General features: G+C 45.9%; 1 protein-coding gene across 4 annotated transcripts in view; it reads left to right on the plus strand.

Annotated features, from left to right (window-relative positions):
* The window catches only part of mtus1b (microtubule associated tumor suppressor 1b), a 54,598-nt gene that overhangs the window by 34,030 nt on the left and 4,775 nt on the right, over window positions 1-15,793 (plus strand). For all 4 annotated transcript variants that reach the window (XM_080837747.1, XM_080837748.1, XM_080837746.1 and 1 more), the window contains exons 7-9: window positions 5,222-5,502; window positions 11,499-11,565; window positions 15,055-15,269. In XM_080837747.1, coding sequence (XP_080693873.1) covers window positions 5,222-5,502; window positions 11,499-11,565; window positions 15,055-15,269 — 563 coding nt within the window. The remainder of the gene's footprint in view (window positions 1-5,221; window positions 5,503-11,498; window positions 11,566-15,054; window positions 15,270-15,793) is intronic.

Below are 15,793 nucleotides of genomic sequence, written 5' to 3' on the forward strand. Positions count from 1 at the left end.
ATGTGCTTCAATATGCAAATCTGATGGCCACTCAGGTAACATTTAAATATGTAGGTATAATGCACTCTCTAAAAGGTCTAACTTACTGCATCTCCCTTTGCTCGCTCTCTTTTTTTCTCTGTCTCTCATTCTCTCTCTCTCTCTCACCCTCCCATTCTGTTTGCAATGGCCTGTGTGTGAGGTAGTGGCTCAGGCCGACCCTCTCTTTAATCCTGTGTTAATCTTCCTCAGAAGTGGGTCTCTTTAGTGTACTGTCCAGCAAGCATTCCAGACAGAGAGGATCCTCTTTCTTCTGATGAATGTCTACAGTCCTCTCTGCCATCATCTCTCTCTCTCGCTCTCTCTCTCCCTGCCATCATCTCTCTCTCTCTCCCTGCCATCCTCTCTCTCTCTCCTTCTCCCTCTCTCCATGCCATCATCTCTCTCTCTCTCTGCCATCATCTCTCAGTCTGTCTCTCTCCTCAAAGCTGCTCATTTTATGTCCACACATCAAAGGCTCCACACTCCCTCGGCATTCCCTACATTCATTCCTTTTTCATACTTACTTCACTCAACAGACATCTTATCTACACCGATGTCTTGTATAGTAAATGTATGCCTTTTAGTAGTAGTAGTCAGTCCTTGAAACTCCCTCAGATGTAGTTTTTGTTTGACAATGTGAATGAGCTGTTGTGTGAGGTAGACTGAGGGGAGCAGGATGTGATAAGAGGATGTAATTTGGGGAAGTGTTGTGCTGTGATGTGTGGAGAGGCTGTAGACTGAGTGTGATCAGAGAGCAGCGATGCATGGCACAGAGGCAAAGGCAGTGGTGGTGTGGGGAGGTGGACAAACACAGAACAGCCGTGTGTGTGTGTGTGTGTGTGTGTGTGTGTGTGTGTGTTTGTGTGTGTACAACTTTGTATGCTCACATTTTCCAACCAGCCTGCTTCTTTCTTTGCATTTTGTTGCCAAGACATAAACACACACTCACACAGCAATCCCCTTCATGCCCCCCTTCCCCCTAATGAGCCCCCCCCCCCCACTCCCAGACCCTGTAATAGTGGGCTGGCCATGTGGTGCGCTGCCTTGTGTGTGGTGTGGCTGGCTGGCTCCTCCGTAATGACGTCCCTGGTGTTTTGTATTACAGGCCACGAAGGCAGACGCCTCTCGCAGCAGCCAGACTGGGCTCAGGCGCTCTGTGTCCCCAATCAGCTCCTGCTGGGTAACACACTGATCCCGTCCAACCCCCACATCCCCCTGTCATCACACCACCGTATTACCGTCACGTCCCCACACCTCTGCCCTCACTCCAGTGGCACACTGAGGACTGAGGAACATTTGGCTCCCTCGGTCTCACAGCGATGGTCTCACAGATAAACAAGCCCTGCATTCTGACATGTAGTTCTCCTCCAAACTCAAACTGGTGTCGTGCGCAATGAGATGGTGGCAGTTTCAGAACCGCTTTGGTGCCATGTGCTTTGAGAAAGGAAACACTCTGCCCCCAGAAATGCAGAACTCTCTTGTGCTTGGAGCGCTGCCAGTGCTGGTCACACAAACAGTGCGTCTTCTTTTGATTAAGGAAAGCATTTCTCGCTTGCTATGTGCTGCTGACGGCAGTGTATTTTACATTGCTGTTGATTAAGTCACGTTTAGCCTAACTGATTTTATCAAGTGTGCAATTGTAGAATACAGACCACGCATGAGCTGCTACAGTGCCCGTTTCTATACGGGTGTAAGTGCCGGCATCCTTTACCCTTGGTGTGAACTGTGGGAAGAGTTGATAAGGGAGCTTTCGTAGCTTTGTCTCCAGTGGCGCAACCATGATTGCGGGTGTAGTGTTTAGTCAAAGCTAGATCTTGGGAGGTAATTGCCTCTAATGAGACGAGACGTTCCGGTTCAGGCCCCCGTGGGGAAGCCGTGTTGATGTGGGCGAGGGGAAGCGCACCTAGCCTCAGCTCCAGGATGTTATTGTTTACCCCCCCCCCCCCCCCCCCCCAAACTCCGTTCTGCTCTGTTTTTGAAAATAAAGCTTTCAGGGGTTACCCACAGCTGCTGGTCTGTTTATCGGTCTGGGCGTTTTGATGTGTGGCCCATGAAAAGGGAGCACCAAAGTGGTGTTTTCAGTGTGAATCGGGAAGCGTGAGATGAAAGGAGTCCCCAGTATTTTGGCGTGCTGCTACAGGCACAGGGACATCCGGCCATGCCAGAGGACATGCTCAAGGACGCAGAGAGAAAAGTGTGTGTGTGTGTGTGTGTGTGTGTGTGTGTGTACGTGTGTGTACGTGTGTGTGTGTGTTTGGTCTCTGAATGTCGTGATCTTGGTCTTCTGCTGTGAGGGGTGTGTGAGTGTGTGTGATGTTTCATGAGTGTGGTTTGTATGTAGACTGTTTTCTTAATATGTTTGTGTGTGTGTGTGTGTGTGTGTGTGTGTGTTGTACCTCAGTGGCTGCCATGTGTGGGAATATCAGCAGTACAGTCTCTCCCTGCTAAACAGTCATTATCGTTCAGAGAGCACACTAATTACACCCTAACCCATAGCTCACCGCCAGCAGAGCCTCTTCATCTCTTTTTACCTCCTTCTCTCTCTGACCCTCTATCTTCCTTTCTCTCACTCCTTCATTAGCCAGCACTGAGGGTCCACCCCCAGAACAGCCAACGTCTCATGAAGTGATGGCTTACAAAAGTCTCTGTTGCCATTAAAGAAACAATTTGCTCAGCGACGAGGGATTTAATGTTCGAAGTCTCAGGGCTGCCACTAACACCCCACTCTATTTTCACTCTCCCATTAGCAAACAGGCTACTTACAATCAACTACAGTGAACAGACAAGATGGCAACCACTGCCACCCGCTGTGTTTAGGCCTGCCGTGTTGTGTCATACACTGTGTTTTCCTGTGGGTAGTCTGCAGAGGTCTTCATCACCATCATCATCATCATCATCATCATCATCATCATCATCATCATCCGTGTAGACAGCTCTCCCCTCTGGGGACTGGGTGTCCTCTGATCTATGTAGGGTTATGGGTGGCTGCAGGCAGCCATGTTTTTGGGCGAGCGCACAAAGTCAGGTGGGGGCAACACAAGGGCCGACCGCAATAGGGAAGAGTGATGGAAACGCAGCCTCACCGTAGTGCGGATTGGCCGTGCCTAGAGCTCCTCTGAGGGATTTAGCAGCATAATCTAGCAACCCGCTGAGGGATAATAAAGTTGTTATTATTAAAGTATAGTAAAGCTGTCCTTATATTATTTATGAAGAATTATATATATGCAATATGCCGGTGAGTCGTTTAGATTTAGTGACCGTTTTTATTTTTATATGTCTGTCCATTATTGAGCACCCATAAAATGAACCTATACTGGGGGTGCACAAGCGCACGGGTCAGTGTTTGTATGCTGATCCCATCCCATGATATTTTCAGAAATGTGGTCATGTTTCTACTGGAGGGGGTGACCAGCCCATTCACCCATAATCCCTTAAGGCAGAGTGATACTTTTCTCCCGCTCTTCTGCATGCTGTTGTTTCTGTGATCTTCATATTTATTTGCACGTGTGAGTTGTGAGGGATTAGAAATATAAATGTGTCAGTGTCTGATGGATACGGATTCTTTATGTATTCTATATGCTTCAGTTGACTTATCAGCCAATAAAACTGTAGCACATCTTACTGTTCTGCTGTGATGGTGGTGCCTGAGTTGATCTCCCTAGCAACAGGCTCCGCTGAGGTAGCTATGTATAAAGGGAGTGTTCGTGTACATGCCAAGAGGCTGTGGTGATTGGACGATGACCAGAAAGCTACCAGCAGAGGGCAATCTAAAAATACAGACACCCCTCAGCGCTCTGAGCTAATAAAACACATGCATACACATACACATACAAATAATACACATCAAACAAACTAACATCACAACACTGCATTTAATCCTCTGCTTACATTTGATACTTGTTTTAATTGTTTAATTCTCATATACTACCGTTTTCCTGATTTTGGGTCGGCAGAAGTGTTTTGATAGCAGTGCGTCTGTTGGTGTGTAGGCGGTAACACAGTTTGTCACTTCAATGCCCAGTGATGTTCTAACAACTGATTGCTCTTATAGGAAGTGAGAAACCCCCGTTGAGCCACCCCTCTGGGAAAACATACCCCTCCTCCACACCATGTAGTGGGATTGTGTGCATTACGATGGCAATGGCTGACTAAAGTGGTCCTGGATCTAAAACTATCCTGCACCTTGTCTCACATTATCACGGGAAAAGAAAGAAAGAGAAATGCATAATGGTCCAATTATGCATGCAGCTTAAATAAAGAGAAACGTTATTGGAGTGGGGAACGGAATACTGCCTATGCATCCCATAATTCACAGAGCTGAATTAGGGCAGTTTTCTAATCTTAGTCCCCTGTTTTAGCAGACCTGCCACTGTCTCAGTCTGGTCAGCCTTGTGGTAATATGCCAGGGTTCTTCAAATGTAGTACAGGCTGCACAGTGTTAAAGTAATCTTACTCCAACTGTAGCAGATTTTTGATGTGCTCATGTGTTGTCAATACGAGCTTGGTGCACTTGAGATATTCCTGTAAATCAAGGTATGCTTAAAGTATGGATTTCCAGGGAGCAAACACATGATAACCTTTATATCTGTGTGGTAAATTGTTCTGGATTGAAGCATAGAATAAAAAGGAATTGTGAATGTGCCAAGGTAGGGTATTTGTGCAGTCTTTGAGTGCTGTGTAATGTCTCATTTTAGTCCCAGCTCACTCTGAAAACAGACTTCCTGTGCTCCCTTCACGTTCCACTCGGACGTCGTATTTTCTGCCGGCATGGACAGGGAAGCCTCTCTTGGGGTCCTAATTGCCAGGCGTATTAGATGCGGTGGTAATGCACTGTAAATGCACCCCCCCCGTCCCCCCCCCCCCCCCCCCCTCCGCACCGCCCTCCTCCCCTCCATCCTACTGTACAATACATCTTCATTAAGAATCAGTCCCAGAATGCATCTGGGCTATTTGTGTGTCAAGAGAAGCTCTGGGAGTTTCTGTGCCAGGGCGTGTGCTCCTCATCTATGTGTCTGTGTTTGTTTGTCTCTTTATTTGTGTGTTTGTGTATGTGTGTAGTAGTGTATTTGTGTGTTTATTTCTTAAGTATCACCCAGCTTAGTGTGTAAATAGTGAGCTGCTGTTGTTTGGGTAAGTGGAGGGGAGGTCGCAATGCTAAATGTCGTGACCACCTTGAACGTTGGAAATTGCTCTCTTGCAGTGGACAGGAACAAGCTCAAGCCGGCAGCTCCAACTTCAGCTCCAGTGTCTTCTCCAGCATCTACTCCGGCTCCAGTGGCATGCCCCCGGCCAGCAGGGACCAGGGCCAGTGGCCAGCCGGGGCTTCCGGCACCAGCGGAGCAGAAGCCCCTGGGCATCGCCCACTACCGGCAGCAGTGTGAGGGGAAGAGCCAGTGCATCCAGCAGCTCCGTAAGCTCCTGCTGTCCGGCAACCGACGCCTGGAGGCTCTCGCCCTGGTCGTCCAGCACGTCTTCGCCGAGGTGAGCACCAATGTCTATCTCTGTCTGTCTATCTCTCTGTACCTTGTTCTATCTCCTACCGTCGTTTGATCCAGTCTTTAGTCTAAAGATGTATTATATGGTTCCTCTCTATTTCTGTGATCTTTCTATTCTCAGCATAGAACAGTTAAGTAAGGAAGTGCAGCTTGGTATGGTGTCATATTTCAGATGCATGTATCGAAGTGTATGTCTGGTAGAGGAAGGCTCAGTCTTTCATATGCAAGCAACTCTCTGTTTTTATGAGGTTTTAGAAGCTGTTTGGCTGCATTTACAGGAGGCTTCTATTTTGTGGTGAACACACGGAAGTTAAAGCTGCATGGTTCACATACCAGCCCTATCATTTTTAATCAAGTACTATTTGTTTGAGTTTGTATGTGTGTACATTTCACCAGTCAGAGGAGATTGCATACGTTCTTGTTGATGTGTATTCTAGGTTGAAAAGTAATTGTTGAGAAATCTATACTGTCAAAGCATGTGACGTTCCTGTAGTTTTATATGTGTATAAGAGAGACTGAGCGAACCCCAGTGCATTGTTTATACCAAGGTTGCCACGCAATTGTCCATAACATCTCCCTAGCCTTAGTGTAGGTAGGGCATGGCCTGTGCTCTAACTATCACAGATATTTATGTGGCTGTACATAGTTACATATTACTGTATGTGTATGTTGTAGTACCCATGTTATCACCAGAAAGGCAGAGGATTATCGGCAGGTAGAAATGTTGAATGTTACATTAAATGTTTTATCTTTCTATGTGTTTTTGTTCCAAAGGACATTCACAAGTATCATGATGCACATGATGCATGAACACTTCTGCATTATAGACCATTTTAAATTTATTTATAGAACCTCACTATTCCCACGATTTCTCTATGGGATACAGAAGATATTTTTTATTCTGCAAATGTTAATAGTTGTTGTCACTCATCACTAGTTACTGTACCACAGCACTGGTGATGAGGGTAAAGAAAGATGTAGGATGAAGATCCTGTTTTCAGTGCTGTAGGTTTTTTCTAAAGATAGCAGCAACCTTGGGTGTCAATACAATGGAATTGGTTTATCCAAGGATCTAGGTGTGGCCCATACCCTTTACTCCTCATCTCATTGAATAGTGCCCAGACATGGAGTATTTGCAGAGTAAATCTCCCAGTCTTTGTGTCAACTTGCAAATATTGTCTCGTTTAACTTTGCTCCTGTCACCTAGCAGCAGGGAATGGACATTTTAAGGCTTATTTAATGTCTGAGAGAGGGGGGAGGGAGGGGGAGAGGGGGCAGAGTGTGGAAGTAGTACTGGTCTCAGTTTTCTCCTGCCAATTTCTCAAAGAAGATTTGTTGAACCAGGGCTAAACATTAATTGCATGCCCTTTCGCCCAAGCCCATGACTGATGTGAATAACCTCCTGGGTGCAGGCCAACCCCCGGCTTCCCTCAGTGTGTATCCAGACACACGAAGAGCACCACTGATTGTAAATCACGGTGAACTGGGAGGGTGGGGCTGACAGCCCAATCAGGGCAGGGTTTGGATCTTATAAAATATTATAGATTCCTCTGTTTAAAGCCACACTTGGTGGAGGGACATTCTTGGAATTGTTGTGGGCTTATTATGTTCCCCTCCCACCTTGAAGTTGTCTCCTTCGCGGTAGATTCGGGGCAGAACCATCTGTTTTTACACCCTTATAAGGGGGGGGGTTCTTGGGATGTGGCCCTGGAGCACATGAGTATGACCGTTTCAACTTAAATTGACAGGAAGAGAAACAGTGTGTTCACAGTGAAAGTTGAAGTTGACAGAGAGAGACGTCTCAACTGGGTGGGTTATATGTTCTTCGCTGGCTATAGGAGACACAGGGATATCTTTTGCTTTTGGCCTTGTTAGCTAGTAAGCCACTGAAGTCTATGGAGCTCACCAGCACATTGAGGAGATGTACAGTATGTTTAACCAAACACCAGCACATTGAGGAGATGTACAGTATGTTTAACCAAACACCAGCACATTGAGGAGATGTACAGTATGTTTAACCAAACACCAGCACATTGAGGAGATGTACAGTATGTTTAACCAAACACCAGCACATTGAGGAGATGTACAGTATGTTTAACCAGACATCTCTGGAATGCTTATCCGCAGTCTCAGACTGGTTCACTATTTGCCTCAGCCTCACCTGCCAAGTTGATGAGCAATCTATCATGGAAGCTTGGTGTCTGTGGAGGTGTGGGGTTTTAGAAGATAACCCTCCCATTAAGTTGATGAGCAATCTATCATGGTAGCTTGGTGTGTGGTTTTAGAAGATAACCCTCCCATAAGTGTCCGTGAAAACAGACAAACAGTAGGGGGAGGATTCCGCAACCACAACATTTTTTGTAAAAGAGTCAAATGAGGGCAATTTCAGCAGACGGCTTGTCATCCTCAGATAATGAAAACTCACCCCAGCTCTATAATTAGGTGATTTGCCATTTTAGTTCCAGGCAAGATGGAAAGTTAGAGGCTAGTGGATTATCTGTTTGTTTGTGTGTGTGTGTGTGTGTGTGTGTGTGTGTGTGTGTGTGTGTGTGTGTGTGTGTGTGTGTGTGTGTGTGTGTGTGTGTGTGTGTGTGTGGATAGTTCGATGAAGATCCTTCACTCCCTTGTCTAGGATGTTATCCTCAGGCCATCTGCCTGCCCAGAGTTCCGATAATAAACAATTTGTCCATCTTGTTTTGTCTGCCAATCTCTTACATCTTGTTTTCTCTTATAACTTTAGCTCCACTTTCACATTTGGTTATTATTTGATACCTTGTGTATCACTGACATTTTCTTTGTCTCATATTCACCCTGTTGAGTTGTGAGGCTAGCATGGCAATAACGCTTTTAGTCTATTTATCTCATTTGATTGGCATGCAACCTCTTGTTATTCATCCTCCTTATTGCTTTGTTGGTGTCTTGATCTCGTAGTCTGTTGCTGTAAAGCAGAGCAGCATCAGCAGATGATACTGATCACGTTATCTATAGATCCTTCTGATGATGATTAGCCCAACCCCAGTGAGCCTTTTGTGTGATAGACAGACAGACAGACAGACACGCTTTGAATGCAGGCATGGCCACTTAAGCCATATGAATGACAGAGCCTCATTAGCCTCCACAAACACGGTCTTTCCTTTCTCTGTGGGAGATCATATCTGTGCTTTATTTTCACCTCCTGGCTTACCAAAAGAGATGAAGGAGAACAATTAAACGCCACAGCCTGATAATCAGCAATGATTGATTTGGCCCCTGTGTGTGTGTGTGTGTGTGTGTGTGTGTGTGTGTGTGTGTGTGTGTGTGTGTGTGTGTGTGTGTGTGTGTGTGTGTGTGTAGGGGGATGGGTTGTTAGCATGGAATGCACCAGCTGCCCTGTGAAGCCTGGAAGTTGGCTGCAGGACAGAGGCGTGTCTATGCACCTCACCTGCCAGCTGTTTGGCTGCTGAAATAACCAGCAGCCCCCTAAGGCAGCGCCGTAATCCCCCAGATAGATGTGCCTCAAATGTTGGTCCTCTTGGTGTGTTTGATACTAAAAGGTTTTGAGGGTGAGTGGTGGACTTCAATATATAAATATACCAAGTACATCAAGTGGTTCTGGTTTATTTTGAGGAAGAACTTAAAGCTGTGGTTTTTCTCACTTAGCGTTGTAGATGTGTCCCCTACATGGCTGGGGTTTCTATGACCTGAGGCTTTCTATGTTTTAAGAATGCCTTAACATTGTTTGCATGCATAACAGGATTACACACCCTGTCATAATAGGATTCTTCCCCATGTCATAATTTTACGTAATTGTAAACAGTCTCTGTAGATGCCCATGGGCAAGAGACTGAGATGAGGTCTGTTGTTTCTCTTGCTGGAAAGAGAGAGAGTAGGCTTTTCTTACCCTACTCTGAGAGACCCAGATAATCTTCTCTTAGGACCCCGAGGCTCTGTGAGGTTGGCTTCAGTGCAGTTCAGTTCAGTTCAGTTCAGCACAAACAAATCCTGCCTCACTGATGAACGCAGAAGATTTCAACCTTTCTGGGCTTCCCTCTTCATTCAAAGTTCAGTAGCCGCCTAGCTGCTTCCCCTCATTTATTAACATCATGGAGTCTGCAGTGGTTAATGGCCCAGTCAGCACGCTACCTTTAACTCCCATTGATCTCAGACAACCCTAGACACCGGTGGGCATATCTACGTATGACTCTGTGAGACCAAACTAGGCTCATTTTGACAGCTGTGCTGTTATCGTGGATCCAACTTCATGAACTTTGAGTTTAAAGGTCCTTTGTATGGACCCCCCCCCCCCCCCCCCCCCCCCCCCACACACACACACACCCACACCCACCCACCCTTTTTTTAGGAGAATGTTGTCATTATATTATCAGGTACTCAATCCATAGCCTCCTCCCCCGTCTGTTTTTCAGCTTTTCATCTTTCTTGACGTCTCCTCCTCCCTGCCCTTCTCTTAGAGTGAATACGGCCTTAAGTTAGGACTATGTTCTGTGTCTCAGAGACTCCGGTGAGCAGACAGACCAGTTCCCTGATGAAGAGAGTGAGTGTGCGAGCGAGTGAGTGAGAAAGGGGGGAGAGGGAGGGGAAGGAGGGCGAGAGGGAGGGTGCTGTTGGAGGTTGAGACCTACAGAGTTCCTGACAATTGGAGTGGTGAGACTCGTGGGTCAGAGGGCGACTCTGGAGAAGTGTGGGTACGGGCGGGAAGAACAACATGGGCTCCTCCGATAGCAAAGCCTGCCTGGAGAACCCACCCTGCATTAGGAAAAACAAAGCTAAGGTTCTTTTGTTTTTAACTTTATTTCTCTTTGTTTTGACTTGATGGTGAAGTGTGTGTGTGTGTGTGTGGGGGGGGGGGGGTCTTTGTGATGACTTTGTTTTGTCTGCTTTCACTGTCACCTGTTGAAAACAGAAGTGGTGCATGTGCTCTTCCCATTTGTTCTTTCTTGTTGTTGATCTAATCAATTTGCTCGGGAAGGAAAGTATGTTGTGGGAGCTAACTGGCACATGGCTTTGGAGTCTAACAACAACAGGCCTGGGAATGAAAAACCTCCAATGTGTGACGATATTATTGTTATGGTCAGCCTGCTGTGGTGTTTTATGTTCAAGTTGTTTTTTATTGTGGTTTAGTTGAAATCTCGAGGGCTATATAAAGGCTCTTTGAGGGGGTGAGCTTGAGTATGTGTACGAAGAAAGTATGAAGAAAGCGAGGGCGCGAACAGGGAAACCTCTCTGTCTGCCTGCCTGTGTTTGATTAGTCCAGGGGTGTAATCTCTGATCCTACAATCTAAGGTCAAGAAGCTGCCACCTGTGTGTGTTTGTGTTGGCAATAACAGAATGATGGGACAAGATGTTGACTACTGAAGTCTTTGGGGAGACAATGTGTTAAGCAATGCACCATGCACAATGTGTTAAACAGTCATTAATGTAAGAATGTTTCTAAACGTATTGGGGTCCTGCCCATAAACAGGTCTGGTTTGTAATGTTACGTATTTTATACACACAATGCACTGATATCAGTATTTTATACACACAATGCACTGATATCAGTATTTTATACACACAATGCACTGATATCAGCAAGAGCGTCTGAAATGGAATGGAATGCAGAGGATCTCTCACCTTCCAGGAAACTCAACGGCTCTAAGCTATCAGTCTGGGTGTCGACAGAGAGTTGGTTGATCTGAATGGTTTCGGGTGGATTGCGGAAGACTGAACTTAAAAAAGAACTTCTCTGCCAAGAGCATCATGCCTGCGATCTTCTCCCTTGATCTGCCCCCTCTACATTCCCCCATTGTTCTGGGTGCTCTGCCTGTCTTGCTTCTGTCATTAGGATTTCATTTTAACATTGACTCAAAATAATTGGTGTCTTCATTCATTCAGTTGCAAATTGATGCTAATGTCCTGTATTACCAGTTATTTAATGACTTGGCTAAAAGAAATGCTAACCTGTGTGTGTGTGTGTGTGTGTCTGTATCTTGTTTGTGTTTGCAGCGTGAGGAAGACCTAAAGAAGAAGAGAGATCTAGCAGGAGAGTTGATTACCATCAGACAGGAACTTGGTAAGGAGAGCGCACATATATTTCACACACACACACACGCACACGCACACAAACACACGCACGTGCCAAACAAATATGTATCACGTAACAAGCAAATGGCTACATGTAGCTTAGTGCGGTGAACGATAGAGCTTTAAAGCCCATAGGGAAGGGGTTTGCGATCTGTTCAGTGGAATCCTGGTTTTTATGACATGCCAGTTTCCTGTATAGTTTTAAAGCTGGCTCTGATTTTCTTTGTGGCATGTGTTTGTGTGCTTCCCTATGTGTAGATACACAGTATATACTCAGACACTACATACACATTTTTCACTAAATTGTGAGAGTGAGTGAGTGAGTGAGTGAGTGAGTGAGTGAGTGAGTGAGTGAGTGAGTGAGTGAGTGAGTGAGTGAGTGAGTGAGTGAGTGAGTGAGTGAGTGAGTGAGTGAGTGAGTGAGTGAGTGAGTGAGTGAGTGAGTGAGTGAGTGAGTGAGTGAGTGAGTGAGTGAGTGAGTGAGTGAGTGAGTGAGTGAGTGAGTGAGTGAGTGAGTGAGTGAGTGAGTGAATGTGAACTGAGGTCATATTTTCATCTTATTCCACTCTGTGGAGAGTGATGACCAAGTCATGGCTGATTCCCAGAATCACCCTAGAATGACTTAACAACATTCTGCCTCTGTGTCATTGTACAATTATCTATTTGAGTGTGTATTTGAATATGGCCGTGCAATTGTTTCTCCTGTGAGTTTGTGTCAGGGTATGATTGCATGCTTTTCACACTGTGTGTGTGTGTGTCTGTCTGTCAGTGGTTGTGCCTTTGTGTGATTGTGTGTGTTGCTGGCAGTAGTTTTGGTGTAACTGGCGTGGTGGAGGCCCATGGTGCGGCCACAAGCCCACAGTAATGAGTCTCTTAGCAGACAGAGGCTCTTTTGTTCAGCCTGCAGGGGTGTCATCCTTCAACTCACACATGCTCATCACTCCTTGCCAAAACACCACACACACACACGCCCGCACATACACACATATGCATATTCCGCTGTCCTTGCAAACACACATTATCTCTTCCCTGCCCCCCAGTCCCTTTTTATACATACTTTACTCTCTCATCACATTACACCCTTGTTACTCTCGATACAGCATACTGCACACTGCAGACTTACCCATCGCTATAGGAAGGGTTGGTCTGATTACTGTGTATTTCACTGTAGCATGATTAATAGTAAAGCAGTGAAAAGCTGTATCATTAAGAATGCATTGTTAGCAAGTTCTAATTGATCTGATCACTTGTGTAATTGAACAAGGCCTTATAGAGGGCAGTTAAGGGACAGCTTGGCTGTATACAGCAAAGTTGCTTGTGAATTTAACTGTTTGATCTAGCCAAGTGAGATCTGTTGTCAGTAAAAGGGTGGAGTCACAACGGTTTTTTCCCCCGCTATTACATCAGTACTGCCCAGTTATGTTCCTCCATTCCAGACATCTACATCACAGCAGACGTCTTTCCCTGAACATTCCAGAACACGAGTCCATTCTTCCAATGATGTCACTCACCACTTCTGAGAAAGAGAGAGAGAGAGAAAGAAAGAAAGAAAGTGAGAGAAAGAAAGTGAGAGATTATTAACGTGAGGAAGAGAATGAATGACAGAAATGCAGAGATATTTAAAGAAAAAGAAAAAAAAGCAACCAAGAGCGAGATGCTGACCATAAGAAAGAGAGTGGGACAGAGCAAGAGGTGTGTTGATGTCATGTTGCTGTTCTGTGAGGTAGACCTTGGCAGGGCCCCAGCACTGTAATGTGTATAAAAGGGAAAACATGGCGCATTGCACTTCCCCCATGTGCCTCAGCACAACGTGGCCATGAAGCAGGCTCCTTTCCCAACCCAGGCACCTGTGTGTTCTGCCCCGCGGTCATCTGGCATCATAACGAAACAAGCTTGAGCGTGTTTGTGTGTACGGTCGTGTGTCTTTGTGCATACATCAGTCAGCACCATGAAGCATTTCTAAGTCCACCCACCAAACGTGTGCAGAGAGACGTCTGAAGACCCATACATTACAGACATACACATGCACGCTGGCATGCCAAAATACTCTCTCCGGCACACACACACACACACACACACACACACACACACACACACACACACACACACACACACACACATTAATGTCCATAGATAAACACAACCGCAGACAAGCTAGCATGCCTGTTTCCACACACACACACTCCCTGACACTTTCACACCCACACCCACCCACATGCCTGTACACACATGCAGCCTGCAGTAGGAATGCCTGGGCTGCTGTTCTCCATGAGTATGGCCTGGTCGTGGGGTTTCAGGCCTCTGACCCTCTTTATGCCTGTGGTATGCAGAGCGGGTGGACGACACACTCTCACTCCTCTCCATAACCCCACCCAGCCCCTCACCCCACCACCCAGCTACTATCATGCATTACAGCCTCACAACTTGTATGTTGCCACCTGTAACGTGTTAAGTGATTGCTTTATATGGAATGTATAGATTCCTTGCATTTGTGTCATGGTCTCCCGCTTGCATATGAACAGTTCAGAGCTAAACTAGGTGGTGCATAATTCTCCAGATTACTCCCAGGCCCAGTGTATCCCTGTACTTTGACGCATTTTATGACGGGTGTTTTTTTGCTTCTAACTACCATCATGTTCAGGTCAAATATCGCAACTCTGTTTACCGAATACTGTCTCACTCTACCCCAGCTCTCAAAATATGCCCATTGTCTCCCCGCTGTCCTAACTCTGTCCACGGCTTGTCCCCACTATCCGACTCTGTGGGTTCACTGGGGTTAAGACAAAGAGGGGATGATGTCACACCTGTCCTCCCCCAATAAAGCCCAGGCCTGTTCTGCCACAGCTGCTGCCCTTATGTCATCATACCCAGAGCAACAGCCCCTTTACACTCCTAATCTAAAGGCAAGGAGGCAACTGTTTGGGCTTGCCTTTTGAAATGCAAACCAAATAAAGTCTGGGGCATGTTCACTCGAGTCATCTTATTGGAATTGCAGTGTAGCAATGACTTATTACTATAACAGTAACTGCATTATTGTAATGCTTGGTTGTTCACCTATTTTAGTGCAGAAGCATTCACTCGGCACAACTGTGGAGCTTTGTCAGACGATTGTGAGCAGCTAAATTTATGCTGCTGTGCAATTAAGCAGTTTATAAGGGAATAAAACAGAGAGGAAACATTGTGTTCTTGCTGGTAGCTGAAACACTAAGCTACTCATGTTCAACTGTCTCCACTTAGGCTGCAGTTAGGAACATTCAGACCACTTCAATTTTTCTGCCATGATGTCGTGGACAAATTAACTAGGACAGATGATTCTTAGGAACCAACTCTTAAACTCTTCTCTCTTTCTGTGTCTGCCCTCTCTAAATGCCCTTCTTTTCTCCTCTCTCTCTATTCTGCAATGTCTTTCTCCCCATCTCCTAATTTTCCTCCCTCCTCCCATCCCCTCGGTTTGCCTCTCTCATCTCTCCTCTGTCAGCGGGCTCTGTCTCGTGCTGTGAGCGTCTGGAGAAGGAGAAGGAGGAGGCGCGGCTGACGTTTGAGGAGACCCTGCAGAAGCTGCAGGAGGAGCACCAGGATGATCTCACACAGCTGGAGGAGCGGCTCAGGGCCTTCTACTCCGCAGAATGGGACAAGACCCACCAGGCCTACCAGGAGGAGGCCGACAAGTGCCGGGCACTCATGCAACAACAGGTATGTGTGTGTTCTCAAAATGCATTAGTTGACCATCCCTTACCCATGGGTAATCTATCTGGATGTGGATTAGAACATAATTTAGGATGACTTTGATATTGTTTAGCATCTGCTCACTTTAATGTCCAGACCTTGTTTAGTTATGGATTTAAACAACCCTAATTGTTTTAGCCTGGACTCTTTGTTTAGCTTTGTAAAGTCAGTAAAACCAGAGAGAATGAGTCACTATATTATTGCATACTGTATTCATGTACTCATTCAGTGTAGCAAAGGAATTACTTGAGCAGTGAAGTTCCCAACACCCAGTGGAAATTGTGAAGATGTATAGGAGCACAGAAATGGGTTTTCGAGGGTGACTTATGTCTCAATATTGTGTAGTCTAATAAGTCTCACCATCCATGCACAGCACTTCTTGGCATTCTGCTTTGTGCAGTATATGTAGCCCTGGGCTATCTGGCGAAAAAAATGTATGTGGTTGTAACTATGATGAGTTACAATTACATTTCCAGTGATTTAATGCCTAG

This window comes from Sprattus sprattus, assembly GCF_963457725.1.
Source record: "Sprattus sprattus genome assembly, chromosome: 4".
In the NCBI taxonomy this organism is placed as follows: domain Eukaryota; kingdom Metazoa; phylum Chordata; class Actinopteri; order Clupeiformes; family Clupeidae; genus Sprattus; species Sprattus sprattus.